At 44.7% G+C, this 11663-nt stretch overlaps 1 protein-coding gene across 4 annotated transcripts; it reads left to right on the forward strand.

The window, feature by feature from the left end:
* The first annotated feature begins 90 nt into the window (after window positions 1-90).
* ap4m1 (adaptor related protein complex 4 subunit mu 1) lies at window positions 91-10447 on the forward strand. Of its 4 annotated transcripts, XM_046410548.1 has the most exons (17): window positions 93-422; window positions 1118-1179; window positions 1703-1788; window positions 1974-2080; window positions 2441-2537; window positions 2740-2850; window positions 3430-3507; window positions 4244-4306; window positions 4422-4488; window positions 5218-5271; window positions 5823-5929; window positions 6762-6853; window positions 7014-7058; window positions 7259-7309; window positions 8868-8985; window positions 9613-9842; window positions 10067-10447. In XM_046410548.1, the coding sequence occupies exons 2-16, from the start codon at window positions 1122-1124 to the stop codon at window positions 9802-9804; spliced, it is 1326 nt and encodes a 441-aa protein (XP_046266504.1). In that variant the 5' UTR covers window positions 93-422; window positions 1118-1121; the 3' UTR covers window positions 9805-9842; window positions 10067-10447. The 4 variants fall into 4 exon arrangements, with proteins under 4 accessions (XP_046266506.1, XP_046266504.1, XP_046266502.1 ...); XM_046410546.1 differs by lacking the exon at window positions 10067-10447 and having other exon boundaries at window positions 9613-9925; XM_046410547.1 differs by lacking the exon at window positions 10067-10447 and having other exon boundaries at window positions 1121-1179; window positions 9613-9925.
* Window positions 10448-11663: the final 1216 nt, after the last annotated feature.

The following is an 11663-nucleotide window of genomic DNA, read 5'->3' on the forward strand; positions in this document are numbered from 1 at the left end:
ACCCTATATGTAAATTATATTATTTGACCTACCAGTTATTTTGTAAAAACATACAACTTACCCGCCCATGCAGCAGGTGGCGCTGTGTTGCTCTACGCCATCTTCTCAGTCAGTTGCAAGCAGTATGTCAGTCTGAAGTCAAGCAGCTAGCAACACAGACTTCAGCTTCAGACACTCAGGGGAGCTTTTAACGCTCCACTCAGCAGTTTTATGTGTAGAAATAGGTCAGCGACCTGTTTACCATGGACTACTCTCGTTTGAAATGTTTAAGTGTGCCGCGATAGCTCACTTTGACGTCCGCTCCTCGCTGTAGTCGGGCTAACGTACAGTAACAGTAGTAAACATTAATGGATGAGTACGTAAACATAAAGCGTTAGCTAACGCGAGGAAGTCTACCTTTTGTCTCTACAAGCCTTCTGTGGGTAAGTAAAACAGTAAGTGAACTTATGGCTACTCTGAGGAGTGTTCATAGCCAATTTTCGTATGTTCAGGCTTGTAAAGTGAGCTCGTTTAAAATGTCGGTCAGTTTAACGTAGTTTTATTCGTTATTAATTCCCATGCGCCTTTTAAAAGCAGTTCGGGGATGCATCCTGTGCAGCTATGACAATTTCGGCATGTGACGAGTCAAGCTTTTCTCAACATTATTTGTTTTATATCAGGATTGGTTCACGTAGCCTGCTGGAATATTTTAGTGAAAATCTGAGTGTGAATTGCCCGTAAACTCTGTAGTGAGTTAGATATCAACTTTACCCGTGTGACATAAAGGTGTAAGAAAGGAAACATTACAATATCCATGAGTATACATGAACATGTGAAATTGACATATAATATTAAGTAGAGTTTGGTGGGATCTCTTCCCCAAACTGCCTAAACAGAACATGTCGGTGTTAATAACTGGTTTTAGCGTTTATTTTACAAAATAATCGAATAAAGAGATAAAATTGGATTTTGTCGAATTAACCGGAACCAGACTGACTATCATCGGCAGGCTACTGATCCCCAGGTATTCAGTAGTTTTCTGCACTCAAAACGGACCCCCCCAACTTTTTTATTACATTTAAGCATCAGCTGATTCAATCTGTCTGTCTGTCTGTCTGTCTGTCTGTCTGTCTGTCAGCAGGATGATCTCCCAGGTTTTCATCTTGTCCTCTAAAGGCGACCACCTCATCTATAAAGACTGTATCCTCACCTTCTTCTCCTGCAATTTAAAATGACTGAAGCCAAATCAAAAAAGATGTCACTCTGTTTTGGTCCGTTGGTCGAGCCTTTTCTTTATGATGTTTTATGTGCTGTGCTGTGTTTCTGTACCACAGTATGCTGCATATGATGCTACATAATACTACATTTCACCTTATATTTTATATCCATATTGTGTTAATATGCTAAGCTGATCTATTACATGATGTGCTATATTATATTTCCTTATTTTTCCAGATAAGCTCTTAATCATATATCACTGAGCAGTTTGCTTTGTTCTGTACTTGCTAATCATGGGGGTGCAATCTGCAGCTCCACCACCAGAGGGCATGAATCCCACACACTGCAGCTTACAGACTGTGTTTGTGTAGCTCTGATGATCAGTCATGAAGTGAGGTTGTGTCTGAATTTTTAGTTTAAAATGGCGTCTAAGTGACAGACATGAAACGATAACGAAGCTTCTGACTTCACTCTCTGTTTATTGTGTTCTTAACCTCTCCGTCAGTCCGTGGAGAAGCAGGAAGTGACGTCCAGAATATTTTCTATGAGAAGGTCACAGCACTGACTGGAGACCAGCCTCCTGTCGTCATGGTAACACCGTGCCTCGCTCTCTGTGTGTGTTAGGATGCTGTGAGGCCCTTTTAAAGGGACGTTGTTTTATTCCTGTGGCTGCACTCTCAAAGCTTTCCAAACATGTTCCCTGTCAGAACCACCAATGCAGAGAACTGAATCGAGTCTGCATGTTGAAAACAGTTTCCTGTGTTTATGTTCTACAGAATCACAAAGATCTTCACTTCGTCCATGTGAGACAGGGAGGACTGTACTGGGTCGCCACGACCACAGCTGACTCCTCCCCTTTCACCATCATCGAGTTCCTCAACAGGTGCAGCCTGCTGTAATAAAGTCAGAACACATCATTTCAATGAAATACTGAACTGAAAAAAAAAACAAATGTTAAAATACTAGTAAAATCTCAAGTTTCCTAATCAAACTGTCGGTCAGAGTTTGATTTGGAAGGTTTCAACGTCTGTGACAGCTTCATTGTCGATCACCATTCATCAGAGTCCAGCCCACACCTGCTCTCTGTGTCCTGAGACACCATATCAATAAAACTGACTTGACTTTATTTAAAGAAGTCAAAACAGTCAGGGTTTTTTTAATCATAAATATGATCATATAATATAAAATTGTTCCCCTAAAATGCCCAACAAGGACTGACCCGGCTGTCTCTCTGTCCCCTCAGGTTAGCAGCTCTGGTTAAAGATTACTGTGGCAGCCTTTCTGAGCAGTCAGTGCAGATGAACTTTGCTCTCATCTATGAGCTGCTGGACGAGGTCGTGGTGAGTCGAGGGCTCCTCCTCCTTGCAGGCCAAACTCGGGGCCCAGATCTCCAGCTCAGCTTCAAAATGTCAGAGTGAAAACGAGATGGAATAGAGACACTGAGAGTCTTTAATGAAGCTTCAGCTTGAAGTACAACCCTTCATGGAGAATGACATGAAAGAAGGAATTAACCCTCTGTCTGTCTGTCTGTCTGTCCATCAGGATTATGGCTACATCCAGACGATGTCCTCTGACATCCTGAAGAATTTCATCCAGACTGAAGCTGTCTCCTCCAGACCGTTCAGCCTGTTTGACCTCAGTAATGTCGGTTTGGTAGGTTCACACCATCAACTGTACATAAAGATGACTGACATGTGAACTCCTCAAAAGTGAAGCCCAAACACCTGGACGCCCCCTGGTGGCTGGCTGCAGTACAGCTCATAAGCTCCTCCCCCTCCATGTTAGCACGTGGCACATGAGCCGTGAGTCAAATAAATTTATCCCAAAGATGGTTTCTGTCATTTTCAGTTATTCTTATCATCATGATGTTTATTCAAGTGTTCCATTTTCTGATAAGTTTGGCTTTATTTAGTGATTTGATGCTATAAAAAAGGAGCTAAAACTGCATGATAGACAGCCTGAGCGCAGCTCCTGATTGGCTCAGATAGGTATGTGGGCAGGAACTAGATACTGCGGCTCCACCTCCCCAACACTACTGCACAGAATCTGGCTCCAAATGATGTCACCAGGACAAGTTGATGGCGTTCGTATCAGAGATGTTTTGGCTCCACTTTTATTAAGTGGAAGGAAGTGGAGACACGTCAGCCGTCTTTACATGAGTCAGCGTCAGTGATTGTTTTTCTGAATGTAGTAACTTTAACGTGTGTCTCTGTTGTTGTTGATTTGCTGCAGTTTGGAGCAGAAACACAACAAAGTAAAGTGGCTCCGAGCTCTGCAGCCACCAGACCCATCCAGTCAAGCAGAGAGCAGGTGCATAACTCCACGATGTCACAGGAGCTGTCACACACTTCATCTCGTCATAGTTTTTAAGTAGCAGCTGCTCAGGACAGTCCTGCAACACATTGGCAGTTTTCACACAGGAATGTCCATCGTGCTAAGAGAAGTTGTAGAACTTTAGTTTGTTTTGATTCCACGGCTCGTCAAAGTGTGTTGTCATTTCAGAGAAACTCAAAAAGCAGCACAAAGCTTTCACTCTGAGGTTACCTCTGCATTAAAGCTGATTGTTGAAGGAACCCTAAATTTTGCAAAGTTTCACGTGACTCAAAGTCATCTCCTCAGAAATATGGAACTTAAAAAGTTTCTTTATTTATAGACGAGCTCCCAGCAGTTTTTCCAGGATTCAACAGTTGTTAGAAGCATCTAAACCAGGCATGTCAAACTGGTCCACAGGAGGGCCGGTGTGGCTGCAGAGCACACCGTTTGACCAATCAGCTGTCTGAAGACGGAGATCAGTTGATTAAATGAGTCAAGTCTGGTGTCCTGCTACTTGGTTGGAAAGAAAACCCGCAGCCACACCGGCCCTCCTGTGGACCAGTTTGACATGCCTGATCTAAACTAACAGCTAACAGCTGACAGGTGACAGATAACAGTTTAGCTGGGCAGGATGTCTTGAGAATTACTGACACGTTCCAGTAAATAGTCGGGTTCCAGCTTGATGGTAGACTTCCTGAAACAGACCTCACAGTTTCCACACGTGTGTTTCCAGGGAGGGAAGAGCGAGATATTTGTGGACGTGATTGAGAGGATGTCGGTCGTCATTGGCTCCAATGTGAGTAACATCAGCGTGACAGCAGCGGCGATCTGTCTGACACTTAAAATGCCTTCATTGTGCTGATGTCATGTAAGCTCAGTTTCTCTCTGCTGAACGGTGATTTGTGCTGCAGGGGGTTTTGATGAAGGCTGACGTCGAGGGAGAGATCAGAGTCAAGTGCTACATGCCGAGCTGCTCAGGTCAGTTTGACCACCACAACTACATGTCATATTGTTTAAACCTGTTAGATCACAATGACACACTTTTTGATAAACCAAATTAGTTCAAGTTTATGTGGAGAATGTGTATCCATTAGGACAACTGAGCAGCTTAAGGTGTCGCATACAACCTCCTCTCCACCACAGAGACCTGGAAGAGGACAGGTCACACAGAGAAAACCAGCACAGGAATCAGAATAAGTACACATTTAGACATACAGACACATGTAGAAAGAAAAACATAAGTGAACGATGATGCATTGAACTGATCAACACCTGCCTGAGGCATCGACAGCCAGGAGAGAAGGGCTGAACGAAACGAGAGGAGACGACAAGCGGTTCAGCTCCTGCTCTGCCTTTTCACCACAGCTTTCCTTATTAAGATCAACCGAAGATCAGGTCAGAGGAGGAAGAGGAGGCAGCGACGGGTTTCTGTTCTGTGTGTCGCTGAAATGACAGCCTTTAAATTGCACAGATAATATGGAGGCTCTACGACCTCCAATACAGTAGGTGGCGCTGTGCACTGAGAACAACAACCGTAACATCTCAGGCTTTCTTACTGTGCATAAACCACAGGATGCAAATTTATTTTTAAAATACAAAAATGTGGAATTATCAGTTATTGGTTATCATGTGGAGCAGGTGATTCTAAAACAAATCCCCATGGTTCATCCCTGATCAGACACCTGACAGTCTGTCCTTCATCAACAGAAATGAGAATCGGTCTGAATGAAGAATTGAGCATTGGCAAATCACAGCTGAGAGGTAACACACACACACTCACTCACTCACTCACTCACTCACTCACTCACTCACTGCTGCTGAGACTGATCACATGATTCACTCAGTCTGCACACCAACTGTTACACCTCAAACGAGTGTAAACATTCCAAACTTGAATTTTCAGAGTTTAAACTTTGAGAATCTTTTTGAATGTAAAGTTTAAAAAGTGCCTGAGAGCACGTGGATGGAAACACAGCTGCTGTTTGCTCAGCAGATCTGCTGATCTCATCGTGTCCTCAGTAAATGAAACGTGGAAGTTTGTGCTGTTCATCAGATGCATCTGGAGACTCAGACTTTGAACATTCACTCCCAAGCACAGACTGTTTGTTTACCGTCACACACGTGGCGTTTGAACTGACAGCGGGTGTGTGAACGTACATTCTGTTGAGTGTACATCTACACAGGTCACTGGACTTCATTTCCTCGTGTTGTTTTTCACAGAGGACGACTCATGTTTGACTGGTTTGAAACGCGTCATGTTGTTTCAGGTGTCGTCTCTGAGCGTCTGACCTGCAGCGTTTCTCCTTGTTCAGGTTACGGCGCTGCTGTTCGCGTTGACGAGTGCAGCTTCCACCAGGCGGTCCGACTGGACGAGTTCGACAGCCACCGCATCCTCCGACTCTGTCCCAGCCAGGGAGAGGTGCTCTCATCTCCTCACTGTGTCTTCATGTTGTGAACGGTCAGAAGCTCTTTAACAGCTGCTGGATGAACTTGGTCTCGATCCCGATGTTCACGACGGACGACTGTTTTCAGACCTGCTGAACTGAACTGCTCTGTAGCTAACACTCTGAGTGTAGCTGACCTGAGGGGACCAAAGTAAACAGCTCATGTAACTGAACACTTTGTTTTCCTGCTGCAGAGCCTCGCTAAGCCTCTTTCACAGATTCCTCCTGCCTAAAGGAGCCAAAAGACCAACAGACACAATCCAGTCGGGCTCAGACTGATTAGCTTCTCATTTCTGACAGCTTATTGGTGTGAAATCACACTGATTGGAACACACAGCGTGTACTGCTTCCCAAATAATGAGTAACTTTAGACATAAACATGCAACACTGTAAAACAGACCACAATGTGGTGTCGTCTGCCATGAGACGCAATGCATTTTGGGATGTTTGAGTGTATAAAGCTCACACACACACATTAGCCTGCTTGCTGTGTGGCTGAAACCCACAACACAGTCGGTTTGATGTCACACATTCATTTTTATTCAGTCTAAAAAAACTCTCCTGTGCTGTGTTCAAGGACGCTCGTCCATGTTTGATTGTTTTTAGCGTTGAACTTGTGCGTGTCAGGTCAGTGAGCTGAGATCAGCCAATCTCAATGACCCGCTGATGTGCTGCCCTGCTGCCGTCAGGGCCTACATTTACTAATCCAGCAAGTTATCAGAAGCTGTCTGATGATGTCATTTCCTGATTTTACATTCTTGTTGCTCCATCGTCTTCATCTGTCTCATGCTCTTCTTCCTCCTGCAGCAAACAGTGATGCAGTACCAGCTGAGTGACGACCTGCCTTCAGCTCCTCCTTTCCGCCTCTTCCCAGCCATCGAGAGAGACGGCGGAGGAAGGTAAGAGTCCCTTAGTCTGGTCCCTCAGCCCGGTCCCTCAGCCCGGTCCCTCAGCCCGGTCCCTCAGCCCGGTCCCTCAGTTCGGTCCCTCAGTCCAGTTAACACTCTGCTGTGGGTCCCGTCTCGTCCTGTTCTCACAGTCGATGTTTTTCCTCTGCAGACTGCTGATGTACCTGAAGCTTCGCTGTGATCTGCCACCAAAGAGGTCAGTCACCAAAAGTCTCCACAAGCTGCCCAGTCCAAACATCAGTCCCTTCAGCTCCGGCTGTAAAACTGTAAATTAATAGTTAATAACTAGAAGGTGGTGCAGCTGTGGATGTGTTTTAATAACTCAGTGTGTCTCTGGAGTGGGATGATGATGATGATGATGATGATGATGATGATGTTGTGGATGTGTTTTTGCAGCACTGCCATCAATGTCTGTGCCACCATCTCCGTTCCCAAAGGCTCTGTGAGGTGAGACATTCAAATGAAAAGTGATGTTTGTTATGGAAATCGGTCCGTATGTAAAAACCCTCCAGCTGCAGTCTGTTCTGTTCTTATTTCAACACGACTCTCGGGTTTGTGATCGAGTCGACTCTGTGGACGAGAAGACGAGTTCAGTCCAGACAGATGAAGAGCTGAGGGAGGAGGTCAGATGTCTCTCACTTTAAATGGGAAACAACATTAACAAAGTAGCAAGCAGGAGAGGAGCTCTCTGAATTTGTTATTTAAAGTTATGGAAATGTTGCTGCTGCTGTTTAGAGAACGTCCACATTAAGCTGAACTCATCTGCTTCTCTCCGGTTTGAAACCTGAACTGCTTCCCCAAACAGAGAAACAAAACCTTTACGAAGTGATGATGTGAGCTGCCAAGTGAGTCACTGAGAAGACAACCTTTAGACTGTCTGATTGCTGATTGAGTCTTTTGGTTGTCTTTTTAATCGGACAGTTCGTGTGTTTAGGAGTGAGGTTGTAAGAGCAAAGCTGCTTTATGGGGCAGCAGTAACTTACTTTAGCTTGGCTAAATATCTGGAGCTACAGCCAATGAGAGCGGAGCAATTCCTTTGCTGTTTTCTGCAGTCATTCTCTGAATGTCTCTTTTATTTTTATGGATGTTGTCTTAGTTTACTGGAAATATGTGAGGTCTGACTAATGACTGGGAAACAGTCAGTCAAGTCAGTAGACTTGTATGTAATGACACCGTTTATTACTCCAGCAACCCTTCGTAATGACCTGACAACAGAGACGACCTCTCTGTTGAGTCACCAGCTAACCTAAGCTAACGTTAACACCTTGTAGAGATCTTTGGATTTGCCAAACTGCTTAAACACCACAGACAGAAACACCAAACTGTCCTGTTACCTCAGTCAGGTTGGAACTAAGGTATCTACTGGAAAACCTCATTCAGGACAGATTTAGCTGCTGCGTCCATGAACTTGTATTGTGAAGCTAGCGGCGCTGTGTCACCTGCACAGCTGATGGAGGATGAGGAGTAACTCTTACCTACCTCCAACTCTCTCCTCCACATTCCCATCACCACACAAACGGCTCGTGTGTGTGTGGAGCGACGGTTCAGCGAGGACACCTGGAAGTCCAGCTGGAAGAACAACTTTGTGACACTCAGAGATAAGGTTATCAAAGGAGGGTCTATTTAATTAAATCAATAAAATTAACACACATTCACATCACAAAGTCATCTAGCAGGGATGTGATTGGTCAGTAACCATGACGACCCTGCAATCGACCAGCCCCATTCAGACTCACCCGCTAAGTTTGAACGCATCTGCTGTGGCAGAGCCTAACAACACATATCAAACCGTGATGCATGTGAACGCACCGTCCAGACTCATGTTTGTTGTGGAAAATGTCCCATCATGTGAAAGTCCTCATTGGGATTATCTGTCAAATCATCTCTGAAAGCCTTTCTGCCTCACTGCCTCATCCCCAAGTCACCTCTGGGACACCACGTGGACCTGTCCTGACACTGCTGATGAACCAGTGTGAATGAGCTCTGAGAACTGTTCTGGGTTCAGTTTGTCACAGGAGCTCAGCAGTCCGGACCAGAGCGCTGAGCTGAAGCTGCAGAGCAGAGCCGTCCACTGGCAGATCCCTCGTTTCCCCGGAGGGACGCAGCTGTCTGCTCTGTTCAAGGTGACCACACACACACACACACACACCAAATGTCCCAACAGCTACTGGAGGGATTGTGATGAAATGTGGTTCACACTTCAGGATGAACTGTAGCGACTCTGGTGATCCTCTGACTTTTCCTCTAGCGCCACCATCAGGTCAACGTTTTAATGTGTCCAACACCCGCGGGACTGGTGACATTCACTTCAGCTTCAGCTGTACTTTGTGTTTACTGATGATAGGTTAATGTTAGCATGCTGGTGTGCTAAAGATGGTGAAAATTACGTAGCATCCACATGTTAGCATTTAGCTGAAAGCGCCACAGTGTCTTTATAACAACATTATTATTATTCTTAAAGAACTGTTTTGATTATTGATCCTCTTTTTTCACAAAGACATCAAATATTTGATGGTTTTTAGATGAGAATTTGGTCATGTTAGCTGCTGGAACTTGTAGAGGACATTTTTCACTCCTCTCTGGTGTTTAATAAGCCAATAGATTGATGGATCCATCAAGAAAGTGAAATCTAGGAGACTCCATAAAACACAAATGTTTCAGCTATTGAAGGGTGCTTTTCATTGTGTGTCAGTTTCACAGACAGAGCAGGATGGATGAGTTTATGATGGTGTGTGTGTGTGTGTTTTCAGCTGGAGGTCCCCGGCCTCAGCTCGGCCTCCATGTTGGAGGTCGGTCCAGTCGCACTGAGCTTCGAGCTGCCCAAACTCACCGTCACGGGGCTACAGATCCGCTTCCTGCGCCTGTCGCCCGTGCAGCCTGGCCCGTCGCAGCGCTGGGTCCGCTACGTCACCCACTCTGACTCCTACACCATCCGGGTTTGACTTGAGCCTGATTAGTCAGCCTCATGATGAAGCAGCAGGTCAATGAGTTCTTTCACTGGCTGTTGACACACTGACATGATGTAAATGTTCTTTCAAAATAAAATGCAAATCAGATTTTAAACTGTGTGTGTTTTATTTTCAGTAGATCACATATTTACTTCTGTTTTACAAACTTGATTTCTGCTGTGTGACATTGTTGCCTTTGCTAACTGAGCCGTCTGTGTTTCATACTTCCTGTTCACATCTACAAACCTGAGCACAGATCCAAAGCCAACACTGGAGCTCTGTGGCACACGAGGAGCTCTGAGGGGCACACAACACCTGCCAGCCAGTCTGAGTCTGAACAGGAAGTAATGCAGTTCAGTTGAGTGTTTCTCAGCTCTGAACCTTCCCTCTCACATATGTCATCTTTGTGTGACCTTTTTCACTCAGGCTTCACTTCTGCCTTTAAAAAGCTGAGCTTTGACGTTTAAAACAGCAGCTTAAGTGCACGCAGATCAGATATCATCAGTTGAGTCAACAGGAAGCTCCAAAAGCAGAAATTCACTTTGAACGCTGGTGAGAAGATTCTCATTTTTGCTTATTAAATACAGTCATTTTTGCCCAACGACACGTTTCACTTCTCTTTTAGGACCCGTGCTTGGTAATATGTTGCTCATTGTGATTTATCGTGTGGCTTTAACACCTAAAACACCTTTTAACCTTGATAAACATGAAGCTGGACACACTCTCCTCAAATGGGCGGGTGAAGATGAACCTCCTCTTCCCTGTGAGGTCGATGCAGGTGTGCAGTGACAGGATTAAACATCCGGGAAGTGGATCAGGAGTGTGAGTCCCTGCACACTGTTCACACCTCACTCACACTATTTCCACTTCAAGCCGAATCACTCTGAGTGGTCTTCTGGCCGATGGGCTCCCACACGGCGCGAGATGGTTTGTTATGATGCAGTGCAGTGGATTAAGAGATGAGGGGGATTCACAAGCCATCTGAAGTAATTAAAATGAGCTGCAACATTAAAGTGATGAACATATGAATACATCAGTGATCACAATACAGTAACAAATACTAATGGACTGTTCTGCATAATGAGAACTTTTGGTGCTTTCAGTAAACATCAGTGTTAATACTTAAGTTTTTCTACTTGAGTATGCTTTTAGTAGTGAAGGATCTGAGTATCAGAGGTGCCATCTTTCAGTGAAAGTAATAACACCACAGTGTAGAAGTACTCTTTTACCAGTCCTGCATTCAAAACCTTAATCGCATAAAAGTATTAAAAAATATACTTCAAGTACCAAAAGTAGAAGTACTTGTTTTGCAGAATGGCCCATTTAGAGATACGTGTAGCATTTGTTAAACACTTAATCAAGTTGTGTTCTTGCATCAACCCAGATGTTTCCAACAAAGCTCAGACTCAGAGAAATCTGTAGTTGTATCCAAGCTCAGGGCGCATGATGCAGTCAACGCATCAGAAACACGACGTGTTGGTGTGGATTATTGTATGTGTGGAGGAAATGAGAACGTGGAGACCAAAGCAGAACCAGAAGAGAATAAAAAACACAGAGGATGCCCTGACTCCAGCTTTTACAAAAACTGGAGTTCTGCGCATTTTTCCAAAGTTAAAAGAACCTGTTTTCATGTTTTAGAAGACGAATGCAAGAAACCAAGTGTGTCTGCAGGTCGTCCGCTGCTGGTAAACGTGATATTTGGTCGTAATGAACCATCAACATGTCGCATCGAGTGAGTCACTTTTCCTCAACACTGAATCATCTTTTGTCCATAACATAAAGCGCTTCTCGCTGTCATGTTTCTGCGTTGCGCAACGTTCTCCGCAGACGCTGCACGCGCGCGCACACACACG

The sequence above is a fragment of the Scatophagus argus genome, chromosome 14 (assembly GCF_020382885.2).
Source record: "Scatophagus argus isolate fScaArg1 chromosome 14, fScaArg1.pri, whole genome shotgun sequence".
Classification (NCBI taxonomy): Eukaryota; Metazoa; Chordata; class Actinopteri; family Scatophagidae; genus Scatophagus; species Scatophagus argus.

Bases quoted from the DNA above. Each gene is read 5' to 3' on its own strand.
- ap4m1 (XM_046410548.1), top strand. From the start codon at position 1,122: ATGATCTCCCAGGTTTTCATCTTGTCCTCTAAAGGCGACCACCTCATC. The intron at 2,538-2,739 runs GTGAGTCGAGGG...TCTGTCCATCAG, and splicing joins AGCTGCTGGACGAGGTCGTG to GATTATGGCTACATCCAGAC. The intron at 2,851-3,429 runs GTAGGTTCACAC...GATTTGCTGCAG, and splicing joins ACCTCAGTAATGTCGGTTTG to TTTGGAGCAGAAACACAACA.